At 40.8% G+C, this 14,688-nt stretch overlaps 1 protein-coding gene across 2 annotated transcripts; it reads right to left on the reverse strand.

The window, feature by feature from the left end:
• Nucleotides 1-746: 746 nt before the first annotated feature.
• Nucleotides 747-10,233, reverse strand: PDIK1L (PDLIM1 interacting kinase 1 like). Of its 2 annotated transcripts, none has more exons than XM_074305760.1 (3): nt 10,061-10,233; nt 5,352-5,653; nt 747-1,598 (listed from the first exon to the last, which is right to left on the reverse strand). In XM_074305760.1, exons 2-3 carry the CDS (start codon nt 5,634-5,636, stop codon nt 858-860), a joined length of 1,026 nt encoding a protein of 341 aa, XP_074161861.1. In that variant the 5' UTR covers nt 5,637-5,653; nt 10,061-10,233; the 3' UTR covers nt 747-857. The 2 variants fall into 2 exon arrangements, with proteins under 2 accessions (XP_074161861.1, XP_074161862.1); XM_074305761.1 differs by lacking the exon at nt 10,061-10,233 and adding an exon at nt 9,436-9,558.
• Between the last annotated feature and the right edge of the window lie 4,455 nt (nt 10,234-14,688).

Raw genomic sequence — 14,688 nt, forward strand, 5'->3', positions numbered from 1 at the left:
CCGAGTGCTTGGTTACCTAAAAGAGTGTAGGATTGAATGATTAATGATCTTGCCAGCCTGCTACCACAGGACAGCATTATGCTGTAATTAACTCCTTCTGCTACAGAGTACTGAAAGGTGAAAACTCAGCTTAAACATATCTCAATAGCTTTGCATGTTGTTTACTCAGATGTTCTTTTATGTCCAAGTAGGACACTCTTAAACCCTCCAAAATGGTGCTTTTTAAAAAAGTCTCATAATAATACAAAAATAAAAACTTAGCACAATTTCATCAGAGGGAGGGACTGAGGGAGAAAGTTGGGGGGGAAGTGTCTCAGTTATTTTTCCACCACTGAATTTACCAGCAAATCCCAAACACCCAAACCCACACCGAATAATTTAAACAGAAGTGGCATTTTCTTCATATGGAATGCAAAATGCACACATTCACATACTTACATATACATAAATATATACATATATGTTTGCTTTACAAAGCCTCACAGTTTGCATGACCAGCATGTAAACCACTGTTTCTATGGAAGTTCCTAATACTGACAAGGAATGTCTAAAATACTTGTGACATATTCCCAGAAAAGCTGGACTCTCATCTTTCCTTGGCTCTTAGAGAATTTTCCTGTCAAATTCCTACCAATGGTCATTTAAAAAATTTATACACACATTGGTAATACACATTTAAAACATACTAACAAAATGGCTGACTCAGACTTAACAAACCTTAAAAAAACACAGTAAAATCTAAACTCTTTAGGTAGGAGTTTAGCCTTATGTATTCCTTTTTTCTGCCACAAAATGTTGCATCCCTGTTCAGACAGAAGCAGCATGTCATCCAAGGGTTTTCCCCAACAATCCATGTGTCACGTATCCCAACCACTATCTTTAAAAGCAATTTGGACTAATCTAAGTTCTAGCTCAAAAGCGTCGGGACGATCCTGAGGGTTTGCAGCCAACATTTCCTTAATTAGCTGTTTCATTCGACTATTCATGGACTTCTTCTTCACAGGGATGAGCAGTTCCATCTTGGGATTTTCCAAAAGGGCCTCTCCCACAGGCACAATCTCAGTTCCTTGTTTCACATAACTCCCCAAGAGCTCCTTTTTGGTCTCTGTGTCTATAAAGGTGATCCTTTCCAGCATGGCCCAGATGATAATCCCTAGAGCAAAAATGTCTGCTTTGGCCGTATAATGGCCCTCCCAAACCTCAGGAGCCATGTAGAAGTCAGTTCCGCATGCAGTGGAAAGGAAGCATTTATTTACACTGACAGGTTCTTCTGGATTCTGCCCAGAAGCAGAGCAAACTTTACTCAAACCAAAATCAGCCACTTTCAGTGTGGGTTCCAAGTCACTTGTATCTAATCGGCTTTGAGAAATCAGGATATTATCAGGCTTGAGGTCACGGTGGATAATCTGATTCTTGTGCAAGAAAGCCAGAGCACTGCTGAGCTGAAGCATGAAGCTTGTGTTGGTTTTTCGGTTGGGTTTCCGGGATAAGAGGTATTCATTCATGTCTCCTCCATCACAGAAATCCATCACAAACCACAGATAATAGGCGCTTCTGGGATCAAAAGCGATTTCTCCTTTCAGTGACGTCTCTACAAGCTATAACGAGGGGAAAAATGTTTCAGTCATTTTTTGCACAGGATACAACATTCTACCACAGGAAAAAGTTAATAATACATTTCAAAATTTTCATTTACAAAAATGCCTAGTAAATTCTGATGAGATTAGTCTTTTCATATATGCTTAATTTCAAATGTTTGTGTTCCAACACAATGTATTTTTTCCTTAATGTGGCATAGACCAAATCAAATCATTCTAAGCCAAGAGGCAAAGGCTGGCACATTTCTGCCCCTCACTAGTGTTGAAAACCTCTCACCCAGCAAAAAATTTTCTAGAATATCTTGAGTTTCAGAAATTATACTTGGTAGTAGACTTAGGCAAGCTCCTGGTCCTCTCCATTTAGACAACCAAAAGGCTATCTTATATTGTCTTTTTGCTTCCATTTTAGCTCTGACATTTTATTACTGTCATGTTTCAAAGGCAAAATGTAAACATTCTGTCATTTTGCCTAAAGCCTCACTGAATAGTTTTTAAATTTATTTGTAAATAATTAAATGTGTATTAGAAATTCAAATAAAATTATTTAAGCCTGTAAATTTTTTTCTTAGACTGAATTTTATATGATATCCAGCCTCTTGGCCTAAAAATCACCACCAACAACATTTATCTAAGTTCCCATGATCTTTGTTTCTCCATCTATAAAACAGAAAGTTGGCCTAGATGATCTGTAAGACACCTTACATTTTTACCATTCTATGATTACAAGCCCACCAAGTATTCCAAAGTGTTTTTAGAATGTAGGTGTTATTATTATCCCTGTTTTACAGTCAAGGAAACTCAGTCAGATAGAAGTTAGTTGCCCACGGTCATGTAATCAGGAAGTGAGGCAGGATTTAAACACTGGAATCCAAGTCTAGTGTTTTATTTACTCTGCCACCTAAAAGACTAAGTCTCTATTTACCCAAGGGTGTGGTGAGAGTACACCAGTGTACTGTGTGACCCTGGACAAATCATTTAACCCCATTTGCCTCAATATCAGTATCTGTAAAATGAGCTGGAGAAGAAAATGGCAAACCACTCCAATAAATTTGATGGAATCTCATATGTGGTCACAAAGAGAAGAGCATGATTAAACAATGTACAGGATAAATAGGAAATAATTAAGAAATGAAAGCTACAAAGGTAAGAGGGAAGACTGCTTGTAAAAAATGGGATTTTAGTTAGAACTTAAAAGAGCTTAATAGTTGCTCTGCAGAAAAGCAGATTTCCTATTCCATTCCCAAAACAGGATTCTGTAGATGAAGTAAATACAGTGTAAAATCACAAAATCTTAAGGGTAGAGAGAACCTTATAAGTCATCTAGTCAAACCTCTACCTTCTTGTGTAAAAATTTCCTCTATAAAAGGTAGTTTTCAAAGATAGTCTTGCATATGTTTTCCTGTAAATACCACAGAGAGAAAGATAAAACCAATAGGAATTAAGGTAGAATTCACACAATGAGACCCTATTTGTAAATTGTTCAGCATTATGCCTGGCAAATAGCAGACATTATATAAATGCTGATTCACTTCCCCTTCTCAGCTGTATTGTCATCACCCATGGTTTTGCCAAAACTAAAAACTCAAGGTCCAGTTTCTCTTCTGATTTCACATTCTAATTCTGAGCCGTCATTGCCCAAACTCTCTTGGTTAGAAGTGATCATTGTGAAACTCCCCCTTCCTAGGACTTGGAGGTACAGGAGCTTGTTGACTTACAAGGAGCTAAGTTAGGGTCTCAAGCTTGGTCTCTTCTAAATCTAGTCCATTTTCTACTTATAATACTATTTGAACCTTATGGTACTAGGAATGGTCTTTTGTTTGGAATGTTTTTCCTTTTATAGTCCAAAAGAAAATAAGCACGTTGAACCTTCCAATGTAAGGCAAGGTTTAGTCCTGACTCTACTCACACAGGGGAAGCTGACAAGAATGCTTCCAATACTTTCTGCCTGAGAAGTACAACCATGGCTTATATAATCAATATAGTTCTAGGACAGTGATTAATTCAATAAGCATCTAACATGTATAAAGTCCTTTGGTAGGAAAGAAAATTGTCCCACCTTCCAGGGACATATATCATGTATATATAGTATAAACATCAATATAAAGTCTCTCTAGAGTGCTACTTTTGAGGGAGTAGTGGCTCCAAGAGGATCAGGATTGTTCATAGGAGGTAGTACTTGAGCTGTGCTTTAAAAGGGTGAAGAAGAGAATAAGTATATAATATTTACATGCTTTATGAATATCTCATCTGATGCTCACAATGACCCTGGAAGGTAAGTGCCATTTTTATGCCCAATTTACAGTTGAAGAAACTCAGGAAGATTCCAGCTAAGTGACTTGCCCATAGATCACATATCAAGAAAGTGTCAGAATCTAGGAATTATAGAAGTTGAAAGTGAAGAACTGAATTCTAAACAAAGAAAGAGGTCCACTCCTGAAAAGAAATGGAGGTAGAAGGTTTAACTCGGTGTTTTTCTTTAAGTAATTATCTTCTAAGAAAAAACTGCAGACCCCTCTGTATTTAGTTAAATACTACTGATTACTTCTCTGGATTAATATTTTCCCATCTGCTAATCATACAATAAGACCTGCAAGTTTCTATTTACACAGGTGAATATGTTGATTTTTCTCTTATGCTTTGACTTGGAAGGCTCTGGGTGAGCCATTTGCACAGTGGCAGTAAATTCTGCATTTACCAACAAAATCCTGAGCACTCAGTTTACAAAAGAAAATACTTTTTCTCTCTCTCCCCCCCCAGGACTCCCTTAGGACTCCCCCCCCTCCAGGACCCTTAACCTCCAAAGAGCATTCTTTGAGTCTTAACTATCAGTACCTCTATTAATTCTTGTTGCTATTTGGCAAGACAAGAAGTAGTTAGGTTTTGACCTCTGACCTATATCACCTTATAAATCTTTTTCTGCTCTTTGTGTGTTCATATGACTCTTCCCACTATTAAAGAGAAAATTCTGGCTTAAGGCTGTACAGAATTCATTAAACTTAATGTGGTTAGGATTCCATTAACTCTCTGAAATGATAAAGTTCATATTTAAATTAGTGACACAAATCAAGGGTGCCCAATTTCTTGGAACTATGGCTACTATTTGCTGAGGCCTTTCCCTTTTTGGCTACTCCCATCTCACCAATGCTACTTTCCAAAGAGTGGATCTGCTGGTTATTCAGTTAGCTCCTCATCTCATACAGGTTGGCAAGTACTATGGGACAGCAGGTGGCTAAGTTATTCTTAGGTATCTGCATCACAAGTTTAAATAGAACAGTGTTTTTAAACAACTAATGAATTCTTAGCATTTCCCTCCTACATACCTATTCCAAATTATAAAGACATCTGTATTTAACTGGAGAAATTCCTATCAGCCTTTTATTCCCCTCATTATTGCTCCCTTTTTCAATTATACACATATTTTAATACTTCTAGGATTTGTGATTTTCATGGGGGAAGAAATATATTCCCACCATTGAGGCTTATCAAAACCATCTAAGGTTTAGTGGTACTGTCTTTAAAAAATGAGACTCATCTCACCAGGGACCAGCCTCTGAGTGATGACCCTCTCTGCACTTAGCAAGGCTGTCTTTGGACAAAAAACCCTAAAGACTATAGAAGTACTCAAACTCAAAGTCTTCAGGGTTTGGATGGCAAAGTCTTTGAGAACATAGGCTCAGCTCTGTGCCAATCCCAGCCCAAGACCAAGATATGGCCTTGGAGTAAATACAATTTGAGTGGAAGTGGCACACCTACCTGTAAATAAAGAGATGAGTTGGAGCCGTGAGACATTTTCTGCACCATGCCATCTTTTTGTAAAATGCATTCCTCCAAGTGAATCACATTGGGATGCTGGCTCTTGATACTGCTAAGGGCCCAGAATTCACGTAGAGCTAGCTCAACATTCTCAGGGGCATGGCATCGAATTTTCTTCACAGCTACTCGAGCAGAGGTTTTTCTGATGACTGCTTCATACACCACACCATAACTGCCTCGGCCAACCTCCCGTATTAGGTCGTACTTTGGCTGGCTACTCACCATCTTCAATGTCAAGGTTTCTGGAAAAAAATCAACAGAGTTCTCATGAACTCAACATTTTCAGGCCAGATTTTCTTTTCATTACTTAATCATAACACATAATCATTCTACTATGTTTAAAAATATCAACATGAAGAAAATAAGAAAATATGTTTATATGGCATAAGTGTTTACAAAATACTTCATATATCATCTACATATTTTATCCTCACTAAATCTCTGAGGTTTAATATTATCATTCATCATTTTATAGGAGGAGAAACTGAGGCCCAAAGAGGGATACGTGGCTTGTCTGAGATCACAGGTCTGAGGTTTGTGTACCCAAGGTTCTAGAGTCCAAATTCATTGCTCTTTCTATAAATCTGAGCGTCCAGATTCATAACAGCAAAAAAGAATACTAGTAAGTACTGAGTAATATTAAGCTTAATTACTAATTGCAAAAAACCCCCCCAAAACCAAAAAAACCTATTTCTTAAGACTCCTAAAAAGAATAATAATAGCTTGCATTTCTAAAATGAAAAGTACTTTTAATAATTTTATTTGCTTTTCCAAAAACTTTCTAAGTATCATTATTCCCACTTTATAGATGAAGAAACATGGGGTCAGAAACATGAAATGACTTGTCCAAGATCATACAATAATAATTGGTGAAGCTGGGACACTGATCTACTACACCATCTATTACTCAAGGAAGCTGTAATTTACTCCCTTGCTTCCCTCCCTCCTCTCCAAACCCAGAAGTGTTAGAAGCACAATTCACTTTTGCTTCAGGGTCTTGTGAAAGTGAAACTGACTATTCAAGGCATGGAAACTTGATTGTTTTCATTTGTCCAGGAACAAAGATAGTAACTGTGGAGAAGTCAATTTGATTTTCAGTTTTTCTTATATTTCTGATGTAAGTCCCGACGCCCTTAAAAAAGAAAAGAAAAATAAAATCTGCTTTTAAGAGAGGAGCAAGAAGACATTCCCCTATTCCCCTTTAAACTGAAAGCTGGGGATCGTGGAAAACAATGTCTCCCCCCATCTTTTTTTTTTTTTGTTGAAAGACAAATATTTATTTTAGAACTTTTTTTTTTGACAACATGGGATCAATTCAAAATGAGAGGCTGTAATAAGTCTTTGGAATACTACTTGTCCAATTATCTGAAGGCAAAAGCAGGAATTTGCCATTGAGATTCCTATGTGGTGAAATAAGGAAAACACTATTTAAAAAAAATTAATTGCAGAAGTTACCAACAAAATTTTGGGACAGATGCTAAGCAAATAAGTAACATGGATTTATACTTTCTCTGTTTAGCCTGTAGATACTTCATATGAGATAACACGTTATTGGAGAAAGGGCACTAGATCAATGTATTTGTCCTAATTTACAATTTGCTAAGTGATCTATACCACTTTGTGCCTCAGTTTCCTCTTTATAAAACGAAGGGTTTAAATATTAATGGAGGCTAAAGTCTCCCTTCTAATTCAATCATCCTAAAAAGTCCTATGAGAATACTAAACAATTCCTGGATGTGATGTAATTTGAAAAGTGGGTATCAGACAACATGAATGTAAAGATCAAGAAAGAAGCTGGAAATTATTAAGAACAAAGCTAAAATCTTAGAATTTTAACTCTTGCCATGCCAATCTGATCTTCCATAAGCCCTTCAAATTCTTATTTTTCCTTTCTAATTTAACCCAATACAGAATTTTCTTCTCATACTATAGTTTCTACTCCTCTTCCTGGATTACCTAGAAATCCACCTAGAACTAGTTTTTCTATTCATTTGAAGATGTTAAACAGTCAACAAACAATCCCCAAACCTTTCTTTGTTGGTATTGCCATGTCAAATGTTAACCTATTACCCAGAGTCATGAAAAGAACTCTGGCTTTGGTTTCAGAAGGGCTGGGTTGCAATTCCTGCTGGGCCACAAACCAGCCAGCAAGTTTCTTCCCTGCTCTGATCTTCAGTTTCTTATTCTCTACAAAGATTTAGAGCTACAAAAAAATCTAATCATGTTTACACAGGATTTAGAGGTGTAAGGACCTTAGCCCAATTCATTTTAAAGATGAGGAAACAGATTCCAAAAAGTCAAAGTAGCTTCTTCAAGGTGACAAGACAAATGAAGCCACCAGAATTGAACTTGAGATATTCTGGGGTTATTTCCACTACACACCACATTGTTATCAGTGAGTGCACAAAGCACTTTATTGCTACAAAAGGTAACTTTGTATTTAGCATAAAGGTAACCAAGTGTTAAGATTTCTGCAATAAATAGCTACAGAATGCCTACCCACTTTATTATATAGCATCTTAATCAGTGCTAATAAACAGTTAACTGTAAAGTGCTATGTAAATATGTTTGTTGTTAATCCTCACTTAATGAAATTAAAAAAAAAAAAAACCCAGTGGTTATAAAATGCTCTTATACAGTCTTCAAAACATTTATTGAGTGTTTACTACATGCTGTGACCATAACCTAAAATATTCATATTTAACTCTAATTTATTTACCTGATCATTAATTCAAACCAATTCAAGAATTTGTTATTCACCCAGAATGTGTTAATACAATTAACTATAATGTGCCATGTAAATATAAGTTTATGATTAATATTCATTTACTGAAATAAAATACAATGGCTATAAAATGTATTCAGTAAGTTGCCAAAACATTTATTAAGTTCCTACTATATGCTATCGACCACAACCTAAAATGTCCATATTAACTGTGAATTGCCTTTATCCGATCATAATTAAGTCAAACAAGCATTTATTAAGCACCTGCTATGTGATAATAAGCACTGGTGATACAAAGAAAGGCAAAAGCCAGCCCCTGCCCTCTAGGAGCTAACGAGTCTAATGGGGGAAGACAACATGAAAACAAGTATGTACAAATGAGGTAGAGTTGGGGGAAATGGGGGATCCCTAGCAGGGTGAATGCCCACAGAGGAGAAGCAGCTTTACAACTAGTGTCTCCAGGATCTTCGCGACCACCTGGGGCGGGGAAGGGTGGAGACAGGCTGCACACAGGCACTTGGGATCCCCAACTTGCCCACGGAGACGGTGGGTCCAGGGGCTCGGGCTGCTCGAGGTCCTGGCGCTGTCCTCGCGCGGCGGTCGCTGGTCAGAGCCTTGCCCAGCCGCCGGACAGGCGGGCAGGCACCTGCCCCGACTGAGGACAGCGCTTCCGTACTCCGCCGACTCTGCGCCCCTCTCATTGGCTAACGCGCTCGGTCCTCCCCTCCCCTCCCCCTCCATGCAACTCCAGTGACAGGAGGGGAAAGTCTGGGGTCCCGGCGCACCCCGGGGAGCGGGAAGGGAGAGAGCGTGGATTATCAGAGCTGAGGGAGAGCGCGCGGAGCACTGAATGCCGGGGCCAGCCGGGGACCTCCGAACCGGGAATGTCAGTGCAAGGAGAACCCTAGGAACATAAGAGTAGGGCTGAGAAATGGTGAGGGGCCTGACAGACTCCCGAGTGCTACCGTCACCGCCCCCCCGCTAGGACAGCCGGGGAAACTGAGGTCCAAGGTCACGCGGCCCCCTGGACCCGCGGATGCTTCAGCTGCGGAGGGAGGAGTAGCTGCACAGCGCTTCCCGGCCCGAGGCCGCCGGGCTGTCAGGTCCGGCACGGGGCGGGGGAGAGCCAGGGCCCTAGCTTCCTTCATGCGGGCCGGGCCGGGCCGGGACCGGGCAATGGGCCGCCTGAGGGGGGCCGGGCCGCCGTCCAGACCCCGGGACGTCCGAGTTCCGCCCAGAGAGGCGGACCCAGGAGGCAGAAGGCAAGGGCTCCCTCCCCAGTCCGAGAGGTTTCTTTACCTCAGGGTCGCCGCCGCCGCCTCTCCTTCTCCCGGGCTCTGCAGGCCGCCATTATCGGGCTCCTCGCGCCGCCGCCGCAGCCAGTCCGAGGCCGGCGCGCGCCCCCGCGTGCGGACACACCCCCTTTCCCAGCTCTAGGATCCAATCTCTCCTCCCCCCCAACCTCCCTCTTCGGCCGCACGAGCGCCTTCCCTCATTGGGTGAGCACATTCCTAGCGGTGTCACTTATTGGTCAGGCGCGCTCCCGGCGCCCTATCCCCGCCTTCCTTCTTCCTTTTGGTTCCTAAGAGTCGTCGCGGCAGTAGCACTCAGCCGGCCGAGGCTCCGGCTTCCAGCTGGGCCTCGCAACCCGGAGACCGACTCTGTGCACGCGCTGAGGAGCGCACCACTCGCGCCCTTCCCCACAGGGGTGGCTGGGCCCGGGCCGGAGGGGAGGAGACGAGGACACCCGCGGGCTTTATCTCCTCATCTGCCCAGTGGCTATTTCCCGCCGGCATCCGGAGCCCAAAGGACCGCCCCGGGAGGACGGTCCGATCCGGGCTCGTCCGGCTCCGTAGCGGCTCGGACCGGCCTCATGCAGAGCCCCGGGCAGAGCCATCTCGCCCGTCCCCGCCCGGGCACCTACCGTGCGGCTGACTTTTTTTCTGCCTTCACCCCAGTTAAATGCCTTTTGCATTTTCCTCTTCGGCAGGGTGCTGGCGTCTGCGGGCTCTGGAGGAGGGAGCGCCCGGAGAAGGCGCGGCCTGGGTCGGGGAGAACCGGCATCCGCCCCGCGGGAGGAGAGCGCCCTTTGTGACTGGGGCACGCTCATACGCGCTTGTTGCCAGAGGCTGCGGCGGGAGGCCGGGGGCTGGGTGCGGGGTGCATTCCGTCTGGGAAAATCCGTTCCCCTGCTTCCCGTTCCTCCCCCCGGCGGCGCATTGGTATCTCCCTTAAAGAAGCAGGGGCCTCATTGTTCTCCTGGCTCAGGGGGCCCGGAGGGACCCTCTGCATTGCAGCGTCTGGGCTGACCCGGCCAGGCTTCCCTCTTCGCCCGAGCTGCACGTCTCGTGGGCGCCTTCGGGGAATGCAGGCACCGGTCTGGAGCGGGCATCAGTCAGTCTGCTAACATTTACTAAAGGCCTACTACGTACCAGGCAACCTGATCCACCCCATCCTTCAGCGGGCTGTATGGCCTACTGTGTGCGGGGACTATGTGCTACATGCTAGCAATACAAAGAAAAGCAGAAAGGAAGTCGTCTCACCACGTTAGTGAGGGCCAGCTTGCAACTATGTTACCAAAGTGAAATAGGACAATTGTGGATGATCCTTTGAGAGGAGGCTCCACTGTGAAGGAGGGTCAGGAAAGATTTCTCGGAGAAGATGGGAGTTGAAAGTTGTTCCCACAGTCTTTTATAAATCAGGATCCAGCAAATTTAGCCATAGCCGCTCTGTCAGAAATAAATTGTCAGAGCCAACAGTCATTGTGTCAGTCACTTGATGAAATCTTTATGGAGTCAATAGTCAATCCAATAGTCAATGTCCAACAGTAAGTCATTTTATAACCCAGGGACTAACAGTTAACAGAGCTATCAAGTCAATAAGCATTTATTAAGCTCTTACTATGTGTTAGGCACCGTTCTAACCTGTGAAAATAACTGACAGAATCAGGCTGCCCTCGAGGAATTTATAGTACAAGGGGCAGATGACTTGGATACCATGACATATATGCAAAAGCTAGCTATGCTTATGTGGAAATACAATTTTGGGTAAACTTGGAGGTGATTTCAGAGGGAAGGCTTTACATAGATTAAGGGGGACCAAGAAAATTGATTTTACCTGAGACTTGAAGGAAGCCAGGGAAGAAAAGAGGTGGAGATGAGAAGGGAGGAAATTCCAGGCATTTTAGAAAGCCAGAGAAAGTGCAGTCAGGAGATGGGGCATCTTGTGGGAGGAATAGCAAAGATGAAGTTCTTGTATAGGAAATCAAAATAAGGATAGAAGTGTAAAATGACAATCATTCAGTCCTCCAGAGACCAATAAAAAACAGAAACCAACCCCTCACAGACCCCTAAAGGTATTCAGTCACCCAAAGTATACAGAAGTCATTTCAAATTTACTTTTATGTTGTCTTGTCTCCTGCTTGTTTTGTAAAGATATGCTTGATCCCATTTTTTCCCCCAAGGATTGTTTTGTTTTTTATTTGTAATTTCCAGAATTTAGCTCAATGCCTGGTATCTAGTTAAAGTTTTAAAAAATTGTTGTTTAATTGATTGACATTAGCCCAAGGGAAATAGATTAAAATTTGCTGTAAGCAACAATTAGCCTTCAAAATTCCATTTAAAAAGGATTTATGATGAAAAATGCCATCTACTTCCAGAGAAAGAACCTATGAAATATGAATGTAGATTGAAGCTTTTTTTATTGTCTTTATTATTCTTGTTGAGTTGGGTTTTTAAAGTCTTTTCTTCAGCATGTGGATATACACATATAAAGTATATCACATTGTCTTCTCAAGGGAGAAGGAAAGGAGGGAAATAATTTGGAACTCAAAATTTTTAAAAATCTTTTTTTTTTTTTTTGAGGCTGGGGTTAAGTGATTTGCCCAGGGTCATACAGCTAGGAAGTGTTAAGTGTCTGAGACCATATTTGAACTCTGGTCTCCTGAATTCAAGGCTGGTGCTCTATCCACTGCGCCACCTAGCTGCCCCAAAATTTTAAAACATCTTAAAAAAAATTTTTGTTTACATGTAATTGAGAAAAAAAATAAAAATTAAATGCTTAAAAAAAAAAAAAAGTTGTTCTGAAAACCAGAGCTTCTTTCTGTTCATGAAGTCAGACACTGAAGCCATCCTCAGAGTGTTACCAGCACTAGGTGGTGCCATAGTGCACAGAATACTGGGCCTGAAATCAAGATTTATCTTCTTAAATTCAACTCTAGCTAAGGCACTAGCTGTGTGATCCTGAGCAAGTCATTTCAGCTTGTTTCCTCATCTGTAAAATGAGCTGGAGAAAGAAATGGGCAAACCACTTCAATATCCACCAAGAAAACCTCAAATGGGATCATGAAGAGTTGGCAACAAATGAAACAATTGAACATTAAAAATCTTTTCCAATTTCTCCTGAATGTTACTCTTCTTCCAGATTTAAATTTCTTGAGATGATCATCGAATCTGTTATCGAGCTTTCTTTAAACTAATTTTACCCACCACTAATTCTTTTAAACTAATTTTACCCTCCACTATTTCTCTCTGACATGGGGCAATACTGCTTATCAATATAATCCAGGGATATATTAGTATCAGTTTAAACAGAGCCAAGGTTTAATTTTTAGCAAAAGCATTTTCACTTCAGAAATCTGCAAATTGATAAAAATCCAGGGTTGGTTTATTGATCTGTTGATTATCTAGACTTAAGAAAGTGATGGAGAAAACCTTGCTAGTGTATATTAAACTTAAAAGTATGGCAGCCTGAGGGTACAGCCCTACCTCCTAGCCAGTTGTTAAAACATCTACCAACACAAAGCATAATCATCCAATAAGATTTTACAAAGTTGCCTTTGATCACCCTTTTTCTGGGCTTGATAAGAAATCAAGGATTTGCTAATTTAAGGACTTGTTCTTTTTAGACCATATGACTTAGATGTATTAAACCTCTATGAAATTATTATAATTTGTCATTCTTGCTGTCCATTACCTATTTTCCCCAACCCATCAATCATGTCTTTAACTACTTCAGGATTGAGTTATTTCAATTTCATGCCTAACTTTTTCTCATTATTAGTTTAGCTCATTGCTCATTCTCATCTTTGCTCTAACAAGTCAGTGGTTTGAAACTGCTTTAGTATGACTTCAACATCAATAAGTAGTGAATTTTTCACTATTCCATCAAAGTTGGAGCAGTTTCCTTCTGGAGGCTGGTAGTGCTAATTACTTGGTAGTTACCATTACCAGAGTATTCATTATGTAAAAGTAGGTGGTCTCTGGGTGTCTATGACCTTTTCAATAAACACTTTCTAGTATATCTCTCTCTCACTAGTTCCCACATTTTTTTGAAGTCATTCCACCTGCCCCAACACCACTGCTATCCTACTTCTCCATGTCCATAGTCCCTAATGACATCAACTTACTCTGCTTTGGAATTCGGCTGAATCTTCATGAATGAATACAGACTTTCCTAACTCTGCTTCTAACCAACTCCAGACCTGGTTGTGATATACCTGCCAATGCAAGCCTTCCACCGAAGTCTTCTTGCCATCTGCCCTGTTGCTTGTGCTTTTGTAAAAGGTTTATTGTTTACAACTACCAGTAGTAAGCACCTGAGGTTGAATTTGAATGCAGGTCTTGACTCCAGGCCTAGTGTTCTATCCACTACCTATCTGGTAAGTTAATGAGTAAGGATTTATCCCCTCTTCTCCAAATATATGAATAAAGCATTTTTACAAAATGCACAGAAGCTAAGAAAAATACAGAAGGGCATGCAGAACAGTTTTCACTTTATTAAGATGTACATGTATATGTATATATGTATAGGTGTTTTTCTGAAGAAGAAATAAAAGCTATCAATAATCATATGTAAAAATACCTCTAAATTGCTATTGATTAGAGAAATGTAAATTAAAACAACTCTAAGGCTCCATCTCAAATCTATCAAATTGGGTAACATGACAAGAGGAAAATGATAAGTAATGGAGGGGATGTGGGAAAATTGGGACACTAATAAATGCTGGGGGCATTGGGAATTGGTCCAACAATTCTAAAGAACACTTTGGAACTATGCCCAAAGGTCAATAAAACTATGTATATCTTTGACCCAGAAATACTGCTGCTAGGTCTGTATCCTTTAGAGAAAAGGAAAAAGGACCTAGTTGTACAAAAAATATTTATAACATCTTTTTATTGTAGCAAAGAATTAGAAATTAAGGAGATGCTGTCAATTGGGAAATGGCTAAACAAATTGTGGTATGTGATTTTGATAGAATACTACTATGCATAAGAAATGATAAGCATGATAGTTTTTAGAAAAATGTAGGAACTGATACAAAGTCAAGTGAGTAGAAGAATATCTCACACAGAAAGAGCAATCATGTACTGATGATCTGACAGTCAATGTGAAAGACTTGGCTACTCTGATCAACACAATTATTCAAGACAGTTCCAAAAAACCTACAATGAAAAATGTTCTCCATTTGCAGAAAGAGAACTGACAAAATCTGAGCACCGATTGAAGCAGCCTTTTCACTTTATTTTTCTTGCCTTTTTTTTTTTAACAACA

This window comes from Sminthopsis crassicaudata, chromosome 3 (assembly GCF_048593235.1).
Source record: "Sminthopsis crassicaudata isolate SCR6 chromosome 3, ASM4859323v1, whole genome shotgun sequence".
Classification (NCBI taxonomy): Eukaryota; Metazoa; Chordata; class Mammalia; order Dasyuromorphia; family Dasyuridae; genus Sminthopsis; species Sminthopsis crassicaudata.

Bases quoted from the DNA above. Each gene is read 5' to 3' on its own strand.
- PDIK1L (XM_074305760.1), bottom strand. From the start codon at position 5,636: ATGGTGAGTAGCCAGCCAAAGTACGACCTAATACGGGAGGTTGGCCGA. The intron at 1,599-5,351 runs GTAGGTGTGCCA...CCCTCGTTATAG, and splicing joins ACTCATCTCTTTATTTACAG to CTTGTAGAGACGTCACTGAA.